At 43.9% G+C, this 24,389-nt stretch overlaps 1 protein-coding gene across 1 annotated transcript in view; it reads left to right on the top strand.

The window, feature by feature from the left end:
- Nucleotides 1–24,389, top strand: part of ACE2 (angiotensin converting enzyme 2) — a 459,770-nt gene that overhangs the window by 182,394 nt on the left and 252,987 nt on the right. The window contains exon 8 of the mRNA XM_086934340.1: nucleotides 8,700–8,869. Within this exon, the coding sequence (XP_086790466.1) occupies nucleotides 8,700–8,869 (170 nt within the window). The remainder of the gene's footprint in view (nucleotides 1–8,699; nucleotides 8,870–24,389) is intronic.

The following is a 24,389-nucleotide window of genomic DNA, read 5'->3' as shown; positions in this document are numbered from 1 at the left end:
GAGGAATCCGACTGCCGGCACAGAACAACACCTCAGTCTTGCTAGCATTGAACTGCAGTGAGTTATTATGTAACCAGCTCGCCGTATCTCGCATACAGTCATGAAATGCCTCCAGCGGGATCGATTCCTCACCCTCCCACGACAGTATGATTTGGGTATCATCTGCGTAGTTAATAGCGTTGATCCGATGAGATTTTATCAGCATGATCAGGGGTTTCAGATACACGTTAAATAAAATCGGACTAACTGCCGAACCCTGAGGCACCCCATGAGACACCGGGGAAAAAGCAGATTGAAAACGGGGGAGGGACACCGCCTGCTTCCTATTGAGTAGGAAGGAGCGAAACCATCACAGGGCAACACCCCCTACCCCGGCCTCGCTCAATCTTTCCAGGAGGATCACATGATTTACCGTATCAAATGCGGCAGACAGGTCAAGCAGAATCAGAGCCGCTGCTTGACCTCTGTCTGCACGCATTCGAAGATCCTCCATGGCAGTGAGCAAAGCCGTTTCGGTTCCATGGGCTGGGCGAAAGCCAAATTGGATTTCATCCAGAAATTGATGTTGCTCCAGATGTTTAGAAAGGAGCGAGCTCACCCAACATTCAGCAATTTTTGCAGGGAACAGTAACAAGGAGATTGGTCTATAATTTTGTAGACATTCTGGGTTAAGGGAGGGTTTTTTTTAACAGCAGGATACAAGGGCCTGTTTCCAGGATACCGGAACAGTACCACTAGCCAATGATTGATTGCAAATCCTTCAGAGGGCAGGAAATAGTTCATCCCCATAATCTTTCCAAATTTAATGAGGAATAGGGTCCAGAGCTGATCCTGATTGCTTATACTAGAATGGTTCTCGTTCATGGGATGCAGGCTGCTGAAGGATGCTAAGGCTGCTGATCTGGTGACAAGGGTCTTCTTGGGGCCTACTCATGGTCCACAAACACAGGGGTCCCTTGAAGTCCAGCAAAAAAACAGTTGCCCCTGTCTACTGGTCCTAGTTTACAGCAATACCAGTGGTTCCCTATAACTGCTGATAAACTTGGGCAACCAACTCTCCTGGGTTTAGCATACTAGGGTATAACTTTTGAGGGTTGGGACTCGATCTCCCGTGCTGCACTTAGACAGTCTGCAGCAGTCAGGCGTTCTTTGCTACCAACTCGCCAAGGCAGGCTACTTCAGCTTTTGTTGCCCTGTTGCTGTAACAGAAAGTCAGACAACTGAATCTTAGTGTCACGCCTTCTGTCTGAGGATCAGTAACAACTTTGCTACTGTGCTGAGGAAATGGCTTTTTATGTGCAGAAAGGTGTCCCTTCCTGCACATAAATCTCCGGCTGAGTGTGCACCTCAACTCCCTCCGCCGTGCGCATGGACGTCGTCAGAGAGGTCCGGCGCGTAGGATTGGCTAGCCACGCTAATAAAGCGCCCGACCTATCCCCCTCCGTGAGCGACCTAGTTGTGTAGGCCTTATAGTCGAAGCAGCGAAGCCGTTCGACCTCAGCCGCCACTGTCTCCCTCGCCGCCGCCGTGCGCTCCTGGAGTTCGGGATGACCGGGGCGGCGAAGTTCCATCTCGCGGAGCTTCCGATCAGCTGCAGCCAAGTCATCGAGGATGACTCGCCGCATGCCCACTTTTTTAGAAATGCAGTAGCCCCTGACCACCACCTTAAAGGCGTCCCACTCTAACGCTCTCGATCCCGCAGTACCCCCATTGGACGCAAAATACTCCGAAATTTTGTCCTCCAGGTCCGCCTTAAAGACAATGTCCTCTAAGATCTCCGGGCGCATTTTCCAGGTGGGCACACTAGGAACCCCGGGAGACCAACGAAGGTCCATCAGGAGGGGGTTGTGGTCTGAGATGGTCCTGGTCAAGTATTCAGAGCGGACCGCTGCGGATACTAGCTCCACTGAACCCAGAAACCCATCCAGCCGCACGTGTAATTCATGTAGGCCAGAGAAATAGGAGTAGTCTCTAGTGTCGGGGTGTTGTGCCCTCCAGATATCCGTGAGCCCCCAGTGCCTCTGCCATTCCTTCCTCCCTTTTGCCACCCGGCGAACTCGGGAGTCCGGGAGGAGGGGGTGCGAGCGGTCGGCTTCTACGTCCACTACTGAGTTAAAATCACCACCGAGTAGGAGGGTTCCCGAGAGGAAGTGGGCCAACGAACCCGATAACCCGGAGAGGAAGGCAAGCTGGTCCACATTAGGCGCGTAAATGCAGCAAATGTTCAAGTCCCTACCTCCCAGTGTGCCTGAGAGAGCATGTTCCACGCGCTCTTGCCAGCAAATTTTAGGAATCCTGGCTAAAAGACTATAGGAGTATCGCTGTTCCCTAATGAGGGCATACTCACATATCCTCCTCCTCAGATAGACCGCTCCTTTCCCATGGAGAGATTTATGTTCCAGGACCAAAGTCTTGAAAAGAATCCTCTTTTTGACAGTCAGACATTGTAGTGCCTTCAACTGGGGAGTCATACGCGTTCTTGAAGCCAAGCTGTGAATTAACATAGCTGCCGCATTCTGTACTACCGTAGATGGCTGAGCAAGTAGTCTGGGAGGCCCAAGTAAAGATCATTATCTAGCCTCGAGGTGATCAGGGTTTGGACCACCATTTTCCCAGTCTCTATTAGCAAAAAAGGGAAGAATTTCATTAGAGAACGTAGGATCCCAAAACAGTAGCCCACCAATTTCTGGATGTGTAGTTTAAAAGAAAGGCGCTATCAATTTTAATTTCCAAATTTTTTACTACATTTTGTTGTGTGCCTGGGGGTGGAATATCCTGCACCCACCACGTCCTCCATGTTTCAGGAGAGATGTCACCAAAGAACAGGATCTCAGTTTTATCAGGATTACATTTAGGCTGGTGCACTGATAACCAGTTGAACGCATTAGAAAGACAAGATTTAATGGCCTATCCCACTGGAGATTCCAATAGGAAAGCAACATTTTTCATCCCCAAACGTTTGAGTCTTAAATGACCTTCTGGTCATGATGGAGGTTAAACTAGACACTTCCATGATGAATCTATTTCGGCTCCTTGCTTGTGCTGAAAACACACACTCTGGCAAGGCCTTCCAAACAGTGCACTTAACAAACTACAGTACTTTCTGAAGGTTGGAATTAGAGATGTCTTGGATTCAGATTGTTTGACAAGTCTCTTCTTCAAGGAGAAACCTACTCTGGCTACCAGGGAGATAGAGAATAATTTTAAAAATCCTATCTATCATTTAAAGTCAATTTTTGACTTGATAAATCTTGTAATCAAAGAGAGATTTCAGGTACACCAACTCTTGTGGATCCTGAGATCCGGTTCACAACTGCTCTTCCAGCGTCCCACAATTAAAAATATGACTTATTATGGACGTTGTTCTCTTTACTATTGTGTACCAAAATGCGGAGTTAACTGCCATCTGCATTACATATACAGACAAACCACTTACTGTTTAGATGAGCACTCAAGACTCTCCTGTTAGTCATTTACACACCCATCAGTACAGATTGGCGGGACTCTTTCTCCAACGCCATGATGCTCTTGTATCCTGGGGGCCTGGGGAGGGGGGAGGAGGGGGGGAGGGACTGTCGTTCACATCATTCAAGAATATTCAAGCTGTAGCCACTCTAGAACAATGTAAGTGTTAATATAATAAAATGTAATATAATAAAATGCCCCAGAGAGCCGGGATGCATAAACTCACTTAGAATGGTCTCCACAGTAAGATCTGTGGGGAGCAAGATATAGTTACTATGGAAGTACAGGTGCTGTTTCAGAATAGCCCCTCTTCTCTGGATCAATTATTGCCAGTTGAGGCCACCATACATAAAACTACTACAAGACCAAAGAAAGAACGCCGTGCTGATTTTATTGGACCTCACAGCAGCGTTCGACACAATCTCGCACTCTATACTTCTGGACAGACTAAAGGATATTGGTATCTCCGACATGGCTCTGGAGTGGATAACATCCTTCTTAACAGACAGATCACAATCCATCACACTAGGACCTTTCAGCTCAGAAGAGAAAAAGATTCGATCTGGAGTACCACAAGGCTCCATTTTAAGCCCCCTGCTTTTTAACGTTTACCTAATCCCTCTCATTTCCCTGATTGAATCATTCGGCATACCTGTTACATCGTACGCCGATGACACCCAACTCATAGTCCCGTTAGATGAAAACTAAACGAATGCCGAACAAAATCTTAAAAATTGCCTGAAAGACGTCTTCCACTGGATGGAAAAAACCACCTTAAATGCAACGCCAGCAAGACAGAAATCCTCCCTATGGGAAAAAATGTCAATTTCTGTCCTAGCCTATGGTGGCCAGAGGATTCCACCGCTCCTCCCCAGACCGTTACAACAGCAAGAAACCTCTGAGTCATATTCAATACTGACCTATCTTTTGACCAACACGTCAGGAATGTGGCAGGAAGCTGCTTCGGGATTATAAAATCTCTTAAAAAATTCTTTGATTTCCTACCAACTGACGCAAGAAAGGCAGTAGCTGTCGCGCTAATCCTCGCACGCCTAGATTACTGCAATGGTCTAATGGCAGGAGTGAAAAAACCACACAAAAAAAACTGCAGAGCGTCCAACATTCAGCCACCAAACTGGTGCTTAAACTCCCCAGGAGGTCCTCAGCATCAACCGCTCTGAGAACCCTCCACTGGTTGCCTCTGCACAAAAGGATTTTTTTTAAGATCCTAATCGTTGCATTTCGGGCATTCAACTGCACAGGGCCCAAATATCTAACTAAACGCTACCCCCACTACAACCCCCAGAGGACCCTACGATCCTCCAACAACAACCTGCTAAAACATACCAAATTCAACTTAAAAACCAAAGGTGGAAAAACCCTGACCCATCTGTCCTCCAGAGCATGGAACTCCATGCCCCACAACCTCAGGTCAGAGACTAAAGAAATCCATTTCAGGAATCAACTAAAAACATGGATCTTCAGTCTCCCAGACGAATATGTAATGGCCGCCATCTAACCCCGCCTCTGTAATTGTAATTGTATGCATACTATCTAGCCAGCGCCAGGATGCTCCTTCCGGAGCGATAGTCGCGTTCTACAAATACCAAAATACAAATACAAATACACCCCTATAAAAGTCCCAATGTTCTTGTAGTTGATGGGCCAGATGTTCTGAAGGGAAGTCTAAACATCCCTTGCACCAATGCAGCATGAGAATGGTCTACAGGGGCTGTAAACTCCCTGTAAAAAGACCTCACCACCACTATCAAGCCCCTATCAGGTCCAACAAGAGTGATATCCATGGTCCTTAAATTTCCAGTGACTCCATTTTCCTTTCCAGTAGAAGCATGGTGCAGTTGTACAATGGTTGAAACAAAAAGTAGTTTAAAGTATCAATGGGACCATCAGTTCCCAGTAACCAGGACTCCACATCACTCATTGGGGAATTCAATACTAACATCCTTTGTTTCACCTCAATTAGATATGATTGAATTGCCCTAGTCGTCTTTTTTGTCCCCATAGCACATTTTTTGACAATCACATTCAGGGGTGCCATCATACCCCTCTGCCCCTTGCCAGTTTCTGTGTGGCTATGGTTTTTGTATACTTGTCTAATGCCCCCCTTACTTCATGGATTGTGGTTCTCCCATGCAGGGTGCTCTTTGGGTGTTCTGTTCCTAATGGCAAGGCTGCTATCTCTTGTGGCTTGGGTATGCCATGATCCTCGTAGTTGCTACACCTTTCCAGGTTCGTACTGCAGTGTGATGGCACCGATTAAGCCATTGCTCACCACTTGGCTTCCACAGGTCTCCCCTCCTCCTTTGTTTTGTGAGTTGTGCATCATCCTTCGCGAGTCCTTGGAGATCAAGGGCCATATTATCAAGGAAGCTGCGATAGTTTATCGCCGCTTTACCGGTAGGAAACTGCCGATAAAGCGGCGATAATGGCCTTGATAATATGCAATTCGAATTTCAATCGAAGCCCAGGTTAGATGGTCACACATCTAACCTGGGCTGCGATTGAAATTCGAATCGCATATTATCAAGCCCGTTATCGCAGCTTTATCGGCGGTTTCCTGCCAGTAAAGCGGCGATAAACTACCGCAGCTTCCTTGATAATATGGCCTCCAGTTCTACCAGATGTGCTGAGATCCCCGAGGCATTCCTTACACTGCAATAGTCATTCCACCGCTAGCTTTGGAAAGGGCTTCCTCCTGGTGTCATGCCTTGAACACCCGATGGGCTGCTAACTCCGTGGGTTTTACCACCCTTCATGTGAAGGTTTACTGCCTCAGAATGGAGTGGAAGTTGCACTCACTGCCAAGATTCTCTTTCTTGGTTAGAGCTCTTAAATTTTGTTTATCACCAAATGGAAGGTGATTCATGCTGATTACAACGAGGGTATTTCTGCTATAAAATAACAATTTTATAACTCTGCATGAAATGCAAGTAGTGAGGCAGGGAACTGTGGTTGATACAAAGGAGAACTAATCATGAAGATTATTTAATGAATGACATGGAGCTGGACTCATTCGCAGAACTTTCAAAGGCTAAGGTCCTAATATGACACCTCCTGAAGTATTCAAACTTGTGGGCACCCATTTTTGCCATGTGGTTCACAGAGATTTCTGGTACTAGGAAATGTCCCTTGTACTAGCTGAACATTAAAATAATCACACTATACAAGAAAGATACCCAAATTCACCCTAATTCATAAAGACTCATAAGCCGTATTAATATAGACTGCAAAATAGATTCTAAACTAATTCTGCCATCAACAAAGTCTTTATCTTCATGCATATTATGCAGATATATGATGGCAACTTCTCTGCCTCTGTATGTGAAATCTCTGGATTTCATTTCAGCCTTGGACCTGGTCCACAGGGCAAGACTGGGAAAATCTAGAAAACCTGGCAATTGGTGTGGCATTATTGACTATTGTGAAAATGTGCATTAGGCAGGAACCACTGTTCAAGTAAGAGTGAGGCAAAAAGTTAGGCTGGGCAGTCCATTTTCAACTTCGTGTGCAGCAGAGCAGGGGTGATGCCAGGCCCCACTTTTGATGGCACTATAAATGGATGATGTACAACAGAGAAGTGGCTTAGCAGCATTACAGCCATAGAAAGCTTCCAGACACCAGTGTGGTTGTAGGCCGATTACTCCATTACTCCAGTGCCAAAATCACAAAAGGCTATAAGCTAATCTACGTGCTACGGCGAAGTACTGTACTGAAAATTGATTCAAGAAGAATTCACAGATTATGGTCTTTGGAAAACAAAGGGGGCATCTCAGGAGTATTATAATGCCAGAACGGGGGCTAAATTGTAGGAAGTACCTCTTTCAGGTATCTGAGAATAGCATTGTCTGGCACGTGTTGGAAAGTGCATATTAACAAAGCAATACAGAAATCTAATGATACGCTAAACACTATCCTCCAGTTTGCCCGTAGACATTATAATAGGTCACCACGACAGGTTAACAGAGTGGGTCATACTAAAGTAGGAAGTCACATTGATACCGGGATTAACTTTGGGTGTGAGCAAAAGTGCAAAGAAAATAGTCCCAGTGAGAGAAATTCATAAAAAAGCTGCTCCATCTGCCATTAAGTTATCCCAACATAATGAATAAGACTGGTTTTAGTAACAATTTTGTCCATGAAAGATACCATCTGACTGCCTTTAAAAATGGTTAGGGCAGAGCATTAGCTACATGTGTGTGCACTTGTAGCAAAAGGTTGTTAGAACTCACAACAATACATTAAAAATTCCTAGCAGTCTCTGACAGATTTGTTAAGTGCCTAGTAATACCCATGTCCTCCAGGTACGTTTGAGAGAAATATGTGGGTCATAACTTATTTGTTCCTTTAGTTCAGAACTGATAAGTTGTCTCAAACCTTCACTTGACAAAGGCCCAAGAAGTATCTACCAGGTTGTGTTCATATAACACCTGTACAAATATAACACATTTGCCTCTTTGACTTATTATCATTTGAGGGACATTTTTTACAAAGATGTTTAAATAAGCGTCAAGAGCCCTTCTTTCGGTTGATCATGCTGATCATTCCATATGGGAGAACGGATGTCTATTTATCAAAGTACCGCAGGGATATCAGAAGAGTTGCCTTGAGCGCCCCCAACAAACAGCACCAAACTTGGGGATGATGGGCTGGGGGACAGGCATAGTGAGGAAATTATGGAAAGTAAACAGGACCCCTGTAGATCTATTTACTTTCGGGTCCTATGATGCCTTTATGCCCTCTGAGATCTGGGGTAGAAATTGCAGTCTCCTAGGTACCAAAAGCCAAGCCTGTGATGGCAGCTGATATGCTGCCTATCACTCTGTGTTGAAGAAAAGATTACTGCTTTAGGGCTTATGTGGTCAGCTATTTTAACATTATGTTCTAGGAAGCTGAAAGTAGAAATTTCGAGAAAAAACAGCAGGTTAATTTAGAGGACTATTTTGTACATTTGTGAGTGACAATAGTTTTATAATTGTATTTAACAAACTCCACATTTTGTCCTAAATTCTGATTTCATTTCTATGTGTGAATGGGGTTACACTGTATGAGCTTTCAGCTTGTCTGCATAAACTGCAAGACAAAGAATAAATATGTTTGAACAATGAGAAAATAGTTTGTCACATGACTTCAGAAACAGCTTGTCTTTTGCATTTCATGGATAACAATTGCTGGAGAATTAGCATTACTTACAACAATTACATATTTTGTTTCAGAAATGGACTGTAGATAGAATGTTTAAGGAAGCTGAGGCTTTCTTTGTCTCTGTCGACCTCTTCAAAATGAATGACAAGTTTTGGAATTTCTCCATGCTAACGAATCCTGATGATGGAAGGGAGGTTGTTTGCCATCCCACGGCCTGGGATATGGGAAAGGATGATTTCAGGTATTTAACAAATACTATTATTACTCGTTATATTTATTTAATACTCTGTGCATTTATTGGTACGCTCTGTTAGAGAATGGGCATTAGAGCACCATGCAAGAATATTCAGGACAGGAAACAGAGAGTAAAGCAACACTGATTATAGTCCACAAAGTCCAGTCTAATATGAATCGATCCTATCCTATCCGATCCAATCTAATGAAATGAATGAAAATTGCACTTGTATAGCGCTAAACTACCCGGAGGCCTCGTAGCGCTTGTGACTGAATTTGCTTAACGCGGGCTCAGGGCAATCCAATCCGATCCAACCCAACCAAATCCATTTATATAGCACCTAAACCCAATGGTGTTTAGGGGGTTGGCTTAAATCAAAGAAACAAGTGAGCTTCATATTGTTCCTTAAACTGCTTTAAGTTAATAGTCTGTCCTTAAGAAAGAAACAGGTCATTCCTGAATATGGGTCAGCAAAACTATGGGCCCCATTAGGATGGCGGGCGGATCGCCCCTGGCAGGCTGGCGGTAGCCACCACCGGACTGGCGGGGGCGATCCGCCCACCATCCGTGCCAGAATGACCCCCCGCCATATTATAATGGCTGGGGGGTCCGCGGTGGACGGAAAGACTGTCCGCCGCTTTTCAGCCCCGGTCGCCTTGCGACCGGGCGGAAAAGGGTTCTATACGGCGGCGGTGTCTATTAGACAGCCATATTAGAATGGGCAGTTTACAATGCCTTTCCGTGGTGGCATTGCTGCTACGGAAAGGCATGCAGAGTCTGCTTTGGTGGCCCATTGCGGGCCCCCAGGGAGGGGTGGAGGGTGCACATGGGGGGTGCCTATGGTACCCCCAGAAGTTCCATGCACAACATGGCAGGCACCGCACGGTGCCTGCCATGTTGTGAATGGAAGTGCACAACATGCCTTCCTGGCATTGTGGCGGGCGGTGCTGAGTGCACCGACCACCACAATGTCAGGAATGCTAGATGCGCCCACCACTGTGGCGGGCGCATCCTAATTGTAGGCACAGGACCCCTGCCTTATGGCGGGCAGTCCCTTGTACCGCGAGGATGGCGGGCGGGCAAAGTCTGCCCGCAATCCTAATGGGGGCCTAAGTCTCCACACTGCTGTTGAGTACAGTGCTTAATGTAGGCTAAACTAGCTTCAGCAGACCTCAAGGCTCGGTTGGGATATTCCAGCCAATCAAATGAACCCAGTATTCTGGCCCTGCCTCCAGTAGTGGCTGGTCTGCAGGTGCAGTGGTGAGGCGGGGAGGAGAGGGGAGAATGACGAGGAGGTGGGGGGGTGGGGGGGTAAACAGACAACAAAGACAACATTGAAAAAATATGAAAAAAAGAGAACTTACCTGTCACCAGACTTTCTTCTACTCCGTGTCTTCGCTTAAGCACACAGGCTCCCACTGTCCCCTGTGGACAACCCTGATGCTGCTCTCATGCTTGAAAGCAGTCTCAGGATTGGCCTGAGCACCCTGAATTTGCCCTCCCACAGAGACTGGGATCCGGTGCTTTGCTGTTTCCAACTCGGCAACGCAGCTGGGTTGGAGACAGCTCAGTGCGTATGTCAGTTTGGCCGGCATGAGATGGCTCGCCAAACCAACATGTGTACTGACAGCAGTACAACTACTTCCTCTGGTCATTGCCTTCGCGATGACCCGCCCCAAGACTCGCCAGCCTGCAGAACCTGAAAAATAGAACAATATTTTTTCATCATTTTCTTTTACAAGTTTTGAGGCTGGCAGGGGGGGTGATGCTCCTCCACCATAGCGGAGGAGTTGCCACTGACTACCTCATGCAGGAATGTGTGCATAAGTACAATGCCTGGAAACCCAATACTGGTCGTAGAGGCAGACATTGCAGGGCTGGAGAATAGGAATAATATAGTACAATTTGCCTACACCAGACAATATTCGGACTGTTATATATGATTTGTGCATCCTGTTCAGTATTGGGGAGCTCCTAGGATTAGACATACAGCAATCCAGTAACAACAAGTTCAATAGTAACTTGCATCTCATCATTCAGGAAGTGGACACATTTCTAGATCAGGAGGAACAAGAGTGTTCAGTAAGAATATTCACCTGATCCTCAAAGGATAATAAGGAATCAAACCAAAAACTGAAAACTCGTGGCTGTCTTGGATGTAGGAATCTCCAGTCATGCGGAATAAAATATATTATAGTCCAACCTTCATTTCTAAATAATGGTAGACAGTCAAAATATCGAGTTGGAAATATCGACTTACCATAATATCGAGTCTGTAATATCGAAGGAGCATAATATCGAAGGCAAGAATATCGTAGGACAGAATATCGACCCAAGGTAAGTAATATCGAAATACTTAATATCGATGTAAGTAATATCGAAGTTGGTAATATCGATAGCATATATATCGATGTTAATAATTTCGATGACACTAATATCGATATTTGTATTATTTTATAGTTTTTTATTATGTATGTGTTATATGTTTAATTTAAGTATTTAAAATAATTACTATTATATGTGTATACATTTTCTATAATAATATAGAAATTTATAAGGACATTTGATGTTTTAGTACTGGAGCGGGTTGTGGGTTTATAGGGGAATAGGGTGGGAAGTAATTTAATTATGGTAAGTTGATTAGTAATTAGTAGGATTAATTAATTAATTATAATTAATTGCTAATTAATATTGATAATTGGGAAATAATTAATTGATTAATTGATATATATTTTCTGTAGCGGGATGTGGGTTTATAGGGGAATAGGGTGGGGAGTAATTTAATAATAATTAATTAATTAATATATGTTTTTAAATATTTATAACTAATTAATTGGCAAATAATTAATATTAATTAGTTAATTAATTAATATAATTTGGTACATATTTTAAATTAGTAATTAATTGGTAATTAAATAATATTAGTTAGTTAATTACATTATTAGAGTAATTTATTTATATATATAATTTTTAGTTACTGTTAATTAATTAATTGGGGGAAATGATATTAATTATTAAATTATATTAATTACAGCTTATGTGCTAATATATTTATTTTATTGTTATTGTTAATTAATTATTAATTGCTAATTAAATAATATTATTTACCTTTGGGTTAAGGAGTATTTTTAGGGTTCAGGGTAATTTTTGGGTTTTTGGGTAAAGGGGTATTTTTAGGGTTCAGGGTCAGTTTTCAGTTCATGGGTAAAGGGGTATTTTTAGGGTTCAGGGTCAGTTTTCAGTTCATGGGGAAAGGGGTTTTTTTAGGGTTCAGGGTCAGTTTTCAGTTCTTGGGTAAAGGGGTATTTTTAGGGTTCAGGGTCAGTTTTCAGTTCTTGGGTAAGGGGGTATTTTTAGGGTTCAGGGTCAGTTTTCAGTTTTTGGGTAAAGGGGTATTTTTAGGGTTCAGGGTCAGTTTTCAGTTCATGGGTAAAGGGGTATTTTTAGGGTTCAGGGTCAGTTTTCAGTTCATGGGGAAAGGGTTTTTTTTAGGGTTCAGGGTCAGTTTTCAGTTCTTGGGTAAAGGGGTATTTTTAGGGTTCAGGGTCAGTTTTCAGTTCTTGGGTAAGGGGGTATTTTTAGGGTTCAGGGTCAGTTTTCAGTTCATGGGTAAAGGGGTATTTTTTAGGGTTCAGGGTCAGTTTTCAGTTCATGGGGAAAGGGGTATTTTTAGGGTTCAGGGTCAGTTTTCAGTTCATGGGTAAAGGGGTATTTTTAGGGTTCAGGGTCAGTTTTCAGTTCATGGGGAAAGGGGTATTTTTTAGGGTTCAGGGTCAGTTTTCAGTTCATGGGGAAAGGGGTATTTTTAGGGTTCAGGGTCAGTTTTCAGTTCATGGGTAAAGGGGTATTTTTAGGGTTCAGGGTCAGTTTTCAGTTCATGGGGAAAGGGGTATTTTTAGGGTTCAGGGTCAGTTTTCAGTTCATGGGTAAAGGGGTATTTTTAGGGTTCAGGGTCAGTTTTCAGTTTTTGGGTAAAGGGGTATTTTTAGGGTTCAGGGTCAGTTTTCAGTTCTTGGGTAAAGGGGTATTTTTAGGGTTCAGGGTCAGTTTTCAGTTCTTGGGTAATGGGGTATTTTTAGTAAATTAATTATTAATACTTATTGTTCAGTACATATATATTATATCTTTAATGTATATATTTTTATTTATTAATTTTAAACATTATTAGATACTTTTAAATATGTATATTTTATTTATTAGTGTTATATACTTACTTTTACATTTATATATATTAAAAAAAAAATCGATATTTTTAACATCGATATTTTTTACAACGATATTATTTTTTCGATATTTTTGTACTTACCATGTTGTAGATAGGATGTCGATATTTTTGCCCTCGATATTGTTGACTCGATATTCTTGTAGGTCGATATTTTTGTAGTCGATATTCTGTCATAGATCCCTAAATAATAAGGAATGAGTCATATACCTCAGTTTGTTGTAGCAGCGTGAAGACCCAGCAACTTATTACTCATGTATGCCCTGATAACATTCATTCACTATTAGATTTGGGGGTGTCTGGTTGGCAGAGATCGGTACCTTTCACCAAATAGGAACCCTTGCGTCTAGTCAGGGTAAGGGGGTACACTCCTAAAATAACCCCTGCTCTCCCCCTTGGTAGCTTGGCATGAGCAGACAGGCTTATCTAAGAGGCAGGGTGTAAAGCATTTGTGAACACTTATAGTAACCCAGCGACAACACTACAGATGTACACCACACAAGTTGTAGTATAAAAATAAATATTTTTATATAAACCTAACACAAGACCACAAACGACAAAAATCCCCAATACTGTACTTTAAAAATGGTAGAAATAGCTAAGTTCTCTTAAGATGTAAAATGCAACACTTAGAGTCAAATCAATTCAATTCTTTATTCAGTTATTAAGACAAAATAACCATAAAAGTTCAGATAAAATCACAATTTTACAAATTCATCCAATGCACCAAAGTCAATTCATCATAGTTCAGGATACTATTGATTTACGTGATTTAAAAACATTTTTTAAAAATGAGGAAATAAATACGATAGTTAAAATATTATCAAGTTTCTGTACAGCTAAAAAGGCAGGGCGACAGCGATTTATTTCCATGGTCTTCAATAAAGGAACAAACCACCTTTGTCTAGGTTTGCATAAAATTTGCAAAAGAAAAGGATGTGAATATCTCTTTGTTCTGCCACATCATCACAAGGGCACTTAATTACAATTTTTGACCAGTCATTCATATCGGGGAAACTAAGTGACCTAAACAATAAATTAAATCTAAAACAAGTCAATAAAAGCCTCTCATAGTCACTCATTTGCAACGTAACATATGGCTGTATTTTCCTAGAAATCACAATTTGCTTGTGGGCGACCACGTTACTTTTTTCATTTCTATTTGCGTTTTACGCTCATATAGGTAGGTCATACACCTTTCCTTCAAAACCTTCCTAGAAATGTTACACAAAGAGGTAGGTTAATATAAATAATGTACAGAGCCCAGATCTATAAGAAACCTCTTCACATAGGACAGCCATGCAATTTTGCCGCTCTTTTCTAGGCCTAAGACATTATTCATAATCAAGCGGTTTAGCCCACATTCATTGGTTGTCCAGATTCTATGCCATAGCAGTACCGGCCTGTCTTTATAGTGTCTTCCAAATATGGTTCCCCGAGTTCTGCATGGCAAGCATATGTGGAAACACCCTTAGAAAGGGCTAAGAGGGATTTCATAAAAAGGTTTTCCACTACCTGTAATGATGATACATTTGTATGTCCCCACAATCCTGCGCCATATGTCACAATTGCTACACAAGTAGCTTTATACACTGTTAACATTTCCCCGATAGGTTTCCTGCCAATTTTTTGGCTAAAATGTTTTAAGGCCATTATGGATTTGCAATATAATACTTTTCTTGTCTTGCCTGTGGTATTCCACAGACCATTGTGATCAAACAGAACTCCTAAATAAGAGAAAGTTAGGGTAAAATCAACTGGGGAGGAACAAATAAAAACTGTCTTTCTCTTTTGATGTGTACCCAAGCCACAGCTTATGGTGAAAATCTTTGAACAATTTATCTTTAGGTCTAATCCTGACATTAAATCTGCAAAGGAGGTAACTGGACTTTGCATGGCCAGTGGGGTTCTGGCCATCAAGACTGCGTCATCGGCATACAACAATGCTGGGACTGATCTTTCCCCCACTATTGGCATGTCCCTACACTCCTTCAATAGAATATTCTCCACATCGTTAATATAGAGTGAGAAAAGGAATGGGGCCAGGACGCAACCTTGTCGTACCCCCCTTAGCAATGCCAAAGGATTCTGTACATTCAACGTCTTTTCCAAATCTTACTCTAGCGGATGCACCAAGATAGAGTTCCCGTAGGAAACTAATGATAGATATATCTACTCCCAGTTTAACCATAACCAGCCAGAGCTTACTAAGTGAAACACAGTTGAATGCCGAAGTTAAATCTATTAATGTTAAAAAAACATTTGACCCTCCTTGGCTGTTGTGTATTTTTCGATTAAGATATGCAAATTTAAACACTGGTCGATCGTGCTAAGCCCCTTCCTAAAACCATACTGTAAATCGCTGATTATCTTATTTTCATCAGCCCAAACCTGAAGCCTGTTTAAAATCACCCGCCCAAAGACTTTAATGGTGGAGTCCAAGAGTGATATCAGGCGATAGCATTGACAACTACCTCTATCCCCTTTCTAAAATATAGGAACTATCAACGATTCGCACCAAGAACACAAAAGGCCATTTTGGAACTTAGCGTTGAAAAGTCGTGTGAGGATCGGGGCTCAGAGGTCTATATTATCTTTATATAGATCCACCGGTACCCCATCAGGGCCAGGTGCCTTGCCCCCCAAACTTGCGTTAATACTAGCAATTACTTCTGCTACAGAGACATCAAATGCCAAATTATTCTTCAAGTGGCCGGAATCTCGAGTTATATTTTCCAGTATTGGGCTGACTCCCACTTGTCTTTCAATAGAATAAAGTTCAGAAAAGTGGTTCACCCAATCTATTTCAGCAATTGCTACTTCTATTACAGCTGGGACATTCAAAAAAGGGGCATTTACAGCTCTCCAGAAGGCTGCCATATCTAGGCTTAGTGATGCTTCGCACAAAGTGTCCGATGCTTCCTTTTTTAAAAGATCTTTTCTCTTTTTTTGGGCCTGCTTATAGGCACTTCTACAAACCATGATTAAGTTACTATCTTTGACGGGTGCATTTAAGGCATGTTTTAGGTTTGAATACGCCTTGGTACAGGCCGTATCAAACCAGCTCTTTGAAATTTTCTTAACACCTTTTGTTTCCACCCAAAGTAGCTTCTTAATTTGTGAGATAATTAATAAAAAGTTTATTATAAAATCAGTATCTTCGATATTCACATCTGTACAGGCATAAAACTGGGGCATGGTACTCCTTACTAGTTTTTGAAGGAAGTCTTCCGGGACTATTTTCGTCCACTTCAAAGAGTACCCATTTTTCCTCGCTAGCGAGATATTATTTATTTCTGTTTTAGACATATCTTAATGCCCTAGGTCTACCTTGAAGAACTAAACTAAGGGGAAAATGATCACTCAACGAATTATCAAGGGTGTTAAATGTCTGAATCATACCCCCATGTCTCGCAGTCATAATTATGAAATCAATTGTTGAAATGTGCCCTCTGCCACAAAAGGTGGGGAGAAATGGACGTTCAGGGCTAGCGTGTGTGCATACGAAACCCATATCACATCCAAAAATAACCTCATTTAAATAGTCCCCAGACTCTGTGCTTTCCTTATTGCTGTGCCACGGGAGTGTTGCTGCTGAACTTGCTGCCTTTCTGCCCCTGAGAAGTCCAGCTCGCTGGACCCGCTGCGCGGGTCCCGCAGCGTCTGTCATTGGTGGGAGCTGACGGAAGGAGTGGGACTGTGCAGCAAAGGAGGTCCCGGGGAGTGCGGTGTGGAGGCAGGGCTGTGAGCGTTCTAACAGGGACTCCATCTCCCAGGAGTCCCTGTGTGCCCAAACCTGTTCCACCTGGGCCACTCTCCCTGCTTGCCCCGCCCCCCGCCCACGGAGTAAAAACGGGCTTCTGGCTGCTCTTTGCGGGACTTTGTGCATTCCTTATTGCTGTGCCACGGGAGTGTTGCTGCTGAACTTGCTGCCTTTCTGCCCCTGAGAAGTCCAGCTCGCCGGACCCGCTGCGGGGGTCCCGCAGCGCCTGTCATCGGTGGGAGCTGACGGAAGGAGTGGGACTGTGCAGCAAAGGAGGTCCCGGGGAGTGCGGTGTGGAGGCAGGGCTGCGAGCGTTCTAACAGGGACTCCATCTCACAGGAGTCCCTGTGTGCCCAAACCTGTTCCACCTGGGCCGCTCTCCCTGCTTGCCCCGCCCACCCGCCTGTCTCTATTTCTTAATTAGCAGGTTCAGCTCCCAGCGGCGCAGGAGCGCACGGGAGCGTCCCGGGAGAAGCCCGGGACAAGGGCGGGACCGTCTGTGGCCGTCCGTGGTCGGTCGTGGTTGGGTTGGGCCACTCCCTTAGGACCTCGGACATTGGACTTTTCTTCCTTTTCACTAGGTACAGTGGGTTGTCGGTTCACTCACCCAATTATTACCTTTGCTATATGTGCTGTGTTATTCACTGTTTGTATAGCCTGACCTGCCCTAAGTATGCCCTTACGCTCGGGTATAGACCGCTCTGTTACCCTGCAGACTTCTAAGGGGGCGGTTTGTGGTCCACTGGATGCTTTTATTATTAAGGCTACAGGAATTTTGGAGAAGGAGATAGCCTTTGTAGAGAAAAGGCTATCACTAGACCTCATTAGTGGGAAACGTTCTTCTCTGGGGCCTATTGCTTCTGTAATTAGCCCGTTACCCCCATCATCACTTTCTCCAAGTTCTAACATGGTTCCCGTCTTAGTGGATGTTCACTGCGAAGCTGAAGGTCCTTCTTTGTTGCATTGTTGTAACGACTCTAATAACGTCGATACAATTGGGAGTAGGGTGGAAGGTAGTGTGCTGTCAGGAAGCCCTTCATTGCTAGTCTCGTCCTCTCATGGGGACTCCCCGAAGAGTAATCTCCCCGGTAAGAGGAAGCGAAACAAGGGACGGCAGAGAGGGGCTGTGTCAAAAATACCAAAAACAGTTTGCCGTTCTCAGCCCGCTAATAGCCACGATTCAACCTGTGGCTCACAGTACCCCCCGCTTCCTAGTGGTCATGTTACTTACCCCATAGCTCCATCTGGGGTTCCGTATCTTTGCCCAATAAGCCCGAGCAGTAGTGATACCGACATACTGGCAAAAATGGAAGTCTTATTTAAGACACTCCTGTTGCCGGTGCTAGAAAGAACTAGACTGATGAATCTTAAATTAGATGGCCTTGAGAATCTTGCAACTGCCAATTCCCGTTTATTTAAAAAATTGGTGAACGACCACGTAGTACCGCTGGCTCCTGCCATCTCTGGTAACACCAAGTCCCAGGGAAATAATCCTATAATCGCTCAGGCTCCCTCATCCGTCAGGCAGTCTCATACTAATTCTAACGGGTTGGGACTCAATGGCAGTAATTTAAAATCAAATAGTGCCCCCAATTCATCCTCGGCCACCGTAGCCCATGTTCCATTACATAAGAAGGCTAGCTCCAAATCCAATGGCCTGCCACAGCCAAGCTCCTCCAAACCAGCAGTCAACATGCAGGCCCAGACCTCCAGGAAGGGCAAGCCTAAACCTCCCTCCCAGCCTTCAGGGAGCTCTAGTGCTGCTGCTGGGCGTGTTAAGCCTAATACTACACAACTTCCAAGTCAAGTTATTAAAAGGGGACCCCTGCCAGTGGACCTACCAATTGATGCTACACCCTATACTATTGTTCTTACAGGTGTTGCACCCCTAAGGGATGGACATTCTGAATCCCATGGCGATCTTATGAATAAGGTCGCCTTTTGGTTAAATAAAAATCGTCCCCTCCCACCCTCCTCTTCAACTAAGATTTTGACTGTTCGTAGAGTTGATTGGGTGGGTTATTGAACGAAGGATTTAGAAGGCGACTGCATTCTTATAAACTTTCGGGACCCTTGGGTGGTAGAATATATTCGTAGGGAGGCCAGGTTTGGGAGGATGGGGGATGTGCAATCCTTGGGCTTGAATTACTTTTATCCCAAAAGATATAGTGCACCTCGCTTCAACAGTTTCCCAATGTATAGATCTGTAGGGAGGAACTTGGTAGAGAGGAATTTGGTAGAGAGGATACCCCACTCCCCTTTCTATCCCTGTCTGTCAAACCGGTTCAAATCTCTGTCTGGCCTAGAGGGTATTGACTGACTGGAATCAGACAAAGGGTTAGAAAGCATTTATAGAGAAGCCGAAGGTACCAACTTGGTGGTATACAACTTAGAACAGTGTTTTAATGAGGGTTTCAAAGGGAAAGAGAGTGGTATTGCAAGTTCTATAGCTCTTAATCAGACACCTAGCTCCCCTTCCAGAATGGATGTAACAATAGAGGAGGATTTGTGTGTATTAGAGCTGAACACATCTTTTAGTCAGGTTGGGTCGCTCAAGGTCGTTTCCTGGAATATAGCGGGATTAAAGGGTCGAATCGATTCAGAGGATTGGGCAGTTTTTATCGACACTTTTGATATTGCCATCCTTCAGGAGAGCTGGGCTCCTGACCCCATATATCGGGCAGGGTATCTTAACTTTTTCAAGCCAGCTATACAGGGTCCTAAGGGCAGAGCCTCAGGAGGTTTAGTGGTTTGGGTGAGGCAGTCCACTAGGTATAGACCTTCAGAAATTTTATTGGCCAACCCTGACCTACTAGGAATAAAGCTTAGTAGGGCCAACGAACAGGATATTGTAGTCATAAATATTTATGCCCGAGGACGTCCAGGAGGTCGTAGGCCGGCCATCATGGACGATCTAGATTTGCTTCTCGAGGCAATAGGTAGAGATAAACTTATCCTCGTAGCCGGGGATCTAAATTGCTCGTTTGAACCCTTGTTTAGTGTGGGTAAGGATGTGGGGGCAGAGGAAGACGCTGTTTGGGATATCCCGCCTTTATTTTTAAACAAGGGTATAAAGGCTACTGAAGCGGCACTTCTCTGGCTAGGGCTGTGTTTGGAGTGGGGTCTGCAAACAGTCAATGGGCGCACGACCTCCGACAAGGCAGGGCATCCCACCTTCAATAACGGGGTCAGCAAGAGTCGAATAGATTATATTTTAGTCAAAATAGAATTTTGGTCTCTGGTGATTGACATGGAGGTTTTAGTTCGCCCAGAGAGCGATCACAACCCCCTTTCGTTAGGCTTGAAGCTCCCAGGCGATCGGGCGTACCCCCTAAAACCCCTTGTCTAACGTCAGAGGCCATTTTGACAAATGACAGAAGAAGGGTTAGATGGTCCAGGGTAGTCGAAGATCCTACCTTAATAAATGACATAGAGAAGGAAGTCTCGGTGACATTGAATGCCATGAAAGCTCTCCCATACCCCTTGGGGGCTATCGCTCAGATTAGTGACCTGCATGAAAGTCTTTTCTATACTGTTTAATACTTTTTAAATGATGATTTTTATGATGGTTTTTACTCATTTTCTTATCCTGTCTTTGATACTTTCTGTCTTTTATGATTTGATAATCGAAATAAAGAATTATGAAGCTGAAACTGAAACTAGTCCCCAGGCTTAGTGTGCTCAAAGTGGCTCAGACTCATATCTTTATCAAGCATAACACCACATGTTCCTTTCTCTCCTCTTGCACACAAGGAACAGTTAAAATCTCCTGCCCATATAACACAGACCACACTAGATCCACCTTCCACCATAAATTTTATATTTTCCCCTAGGGACCTAGAAATATTATCCAGGTCCTCACACGGGATGTTGTTAAAAAATTCACTAAAACCATCGAAAACACGCTATCAATTACAATCCTGAGAATATGATAATACATATTGTTAAAAGCAATTTCTATTTTAGTGCATAACAACATGTTAGACATGAAGGTGCATAAACCCCCCTTAGCTCTGCCATGGACTGAGCTAATAGCTGGGGAGAAATAAGTTTTAAAACCATTAACGTGATCAGGAGCCGTAGTCCAGGTTTCTTGGAGGCTAACGTCATAATTGTTCATAAGATTTACCCAGTTGTCATTTCCCAATTTTGATCTTAAACCTGCAATATTCCAGCTCAGAAATGACCACGTTACCTTATTCATTTGACTAACCAGGGTGTCCCTGGTACACTTAGACTCCAGGTTAACCCCTGACAATTCTTTTACAACTGGAATACTGTCATTCCAGAGAGCCAGTTCTTTTCTCTTGGGATCCTCAGGGATTACCCTGTCTCCTGCCTTAACCGCATTTGTGCCTTTATTATCACGACCAATCTTTAAACCACAAGGTGTCTTAGATATTGTGGATTGGATAGGAAAAGTGTCTGTTGCAAGTCAATCAATGTCCTCCATTCCCTGCAATGTTTCATAGCGATTAATTGTTGTTATATTATATCTACTCCCATTTCTGTTCCTTGGAGCCTCTTGCGTTTAATGTAGTCAATTTAGAAGACATCGATGGGTAGAAGTTAGTCTGATCCAAAGTTTGGATCCCACCATTCAGTCTATAATTATTCCACCTACAGATGTATCCAACAGCACGTCTATCTCTGAAATGAACTATTATACAGTCTCTGGGGAGATCTTTTTGTTTGTGGCCAACCCAGTCTACTCTACGGACATGTAGAATTTCAGCTTGCACATGCCCTGGAAGGGGTCTATTAGTGTTCAGCCAAAAAACGACCTTATTCTTCAATTCTAAATAAGATTCACCTCTGTCGTTTTTTTGGTAGATCGATACGTGGATATCTAGCTTTCTCTGTATCAATGATATTCTTTCCCTAATGTCCATAGTTTTCCCTCTCCCCAGTGTGTCCTTTATAGTCTCCCTCTCAGCCACCTTTCTTTTAATGTTTTCAGGAGTCTGTGCTCTCTTCCCTAAAGAAACAGAACACTGTTCAGGATGATTGTTGCTCTCTGTCACAGAAATTGCTGGGTTATGGGGCGGCTTTGCAGCGCTATCAACTAAATTTAGGACTTCACCAGAGTTTGGTGTGTCCATGGGTTTACCATTAGTCTCTTGATGTTTCAATAGGTCAGAGTTAGTTAAGGCTAGTTTTTTCAACTTCCCTATTTTGTCTGTTAGGACTTTTGTTCTTTCCAACAGGGGTAAAATTAAAGATTTCATTAGCTGCTCTAAATGGGTCAAAAAACTCACAGGGTTTGGAGGTAGCGTTTACTGATCGACCTTAACCCTCTCTTCATTATCGTGTACCTCAACATTGGTTAGCTGACCCTCACACTTGTCCGCGTTTTGTCCTGGTAGGTTAGGTGCCACCTTCCGCTGTATTCGACTACCTTTACCTTTCCCCCTAAATTTTTTTGAAGGCGGTTCTTTCCTGCTATAAGTTTGTTTACATTTAGCTTTTTGCACTCTAGTTCTTTGGGGGGGGGGACTCTCATTATTTGGTCTGCCTGTTAAGTCAGAGTCAATCCTAGAAGAGGCATCCAACCCCTCCAAGTCAATTACATCACTATTTAGGAGGGGGGGGCTCCTCACTTATGTGTGGGAGTTGCATAGTTGGTGTTAATGAGAGTCTAGTCGCCGAGGGAGAAAATTCCAAAGAGGCATTTGGGAATCGTGAAATAGTATGATTACTCCCTGTCCCTGGAAATTCTGCATAAGAATCCATAAGCATTTAATCAGTGGAGTTTGCCAATGTTACAGAGGTGTTTGTAGTTAATAAGGGTAAACACATACCTGGGGGAAGCGAGAGACGTCTCTCAGTACTCTCTATTGCTGTCACAACTACCCCTATAGTTTTCAGCAACATCCTATCTATTGCAGTGAAACTTGAGAGGGGAGTGGTGGAGCCTGTTTTCTGTCTAGTACTAGAGAGCGTATGCACAGGAGTACTTTTACCCATGGTAACTGTTAACAAAACGTCAAAAGAATCCTATACCTTAAAATCACAATATAGGTTATAGCAATAAAGTAATGTAAAGCCAAGAGGGGTGGCCCAGCACAGGCCCATACAGTCCCGAACGGTCACAAACGGTCCTGCCCTTGTCCCGGGCTTCCCCCGGCTCGTCCCGCGCGTGTCCCGCAAAGCGGGTCTCTGCTGTGATTATATGCGCCTCCTGGCGCTGGCTGTGGGGGCGTGGCCCCAATGCTGTGGGCTGAGGTACCTGAAGGTTCCTGGTTGCGGCGTTGCCCAAGGTAAGACTGCGGCACAGTTAGGCTCTCTCCCCTAAATGTACCTTAGGATGCGTAACGCTATACAACGAAAGTGTTGCAGAGAAGGTGATGCGTTGGTTCCTTACACGCAGGAAAGGTGATGCGTCGGGTCCCTACTGATGCATAGGGGATGCGTCGGTTCTTCGGTGCGAGGGGAGGTGATGCGTCGGTTTCTTACTGCACTTCCGTGGCAATGCTGCCCGCAACGCCGTGATGCAATGAAGATCGGGTGCAATGAAACAAAGATGGCATCTTTTCTTGGATGCAACATGATGCGTGCACGCCCGACGGCCGTGCGGCGACTCAACTATTCTTCTGAGCTGCAACAGGCCCTGCAACACGCTTCCCGGTTATGCGGCAGCGTCTGATGCAACGTTGATCCTCTTCTCCAGCAAGGCAAGGCGCTTAGGCAACAATGCTACAGCTTGCAGCAGCGACACGCTACTCCAGCAATGTGACGACAGGGGATGCGGCTGCGACATGCTTCTCCAGTGATGCGGCAGAGTCTGGTGCAACGTCGATCCTCCTCTCCGGCGATGCGAGGCGCTTTCGAGTTGTGAAGTGACTGTGGCATTCGGTGACACGCTTCTCCTTCGTAAGTCACGCTTCCAGCTCCTTGCGACACGCAGTCCCTCAGAAAGCCCAACAGAACTGCAGGCACTTTCAAAGAACTCTTGGGGAGCTGGTGGGTGATGTCTGTTGTCCCCAAGACTTCAGCAGGAGGCAAGCTCTTTCTCAAGCCCTTGGAGATCCTTCACAAGTTGATGAATGTACACACAAAGTTCCTCTCTCCTTTATTTGGCGGTCAGGCAACCACTGCAGGCCAATCCCCCAACAGCATGTAAAGGTATCTAAATAACATTTCTGGTACAGATTGAAGTTGAAGAAACTCAAGTTTATTGTAGAGGAAATAAGATCCCATCCATCAGGTTGTACAAGTCAGATGCAACTGACCAACTCTCCACTTCAGAGTGTTCCATCTCCATGGAACTACTCAAGAAACAATAGCTTCACCAATAGCAAATGCTTAAAGGGAAACCCACACTATGTACAAGGTAAATAAATAAAGGATTACGCACATTACTACACACCTTCCCCCCACATAACCAAAACAACAACAATAAAGGAAAAACAAAAAAAAAACGTTTCCAGAAGATCATTCTCTAACATAATCATTGAATTTTGCTGGAAGTTTTATAATCCTCATGCTTTTTTCTCTCAAAGATATTGAAGGACAAAATTGACGGTTCCCCCCCAATTCAT

Source organism: Lissotriton vulgaris, chromosome 8 (genome assembly GCF_964263255.1).
Source record: "Lissotriton vulgaris chromosome 8, aLisVul1.2, whole genome shotgun sequence".
NCBI classification, from domain to species: Eukaryota; Metazoa; Chordata; class Amphibia; order Caudata; family Salamandridae; genus Lissotriton; species Lissotriton vulgaris.
The sequence above is the reverse complement of the archived record's forward strand: the minus strand, read 5'-3'. Positions and strand labels throughout refer to the sequence as shown.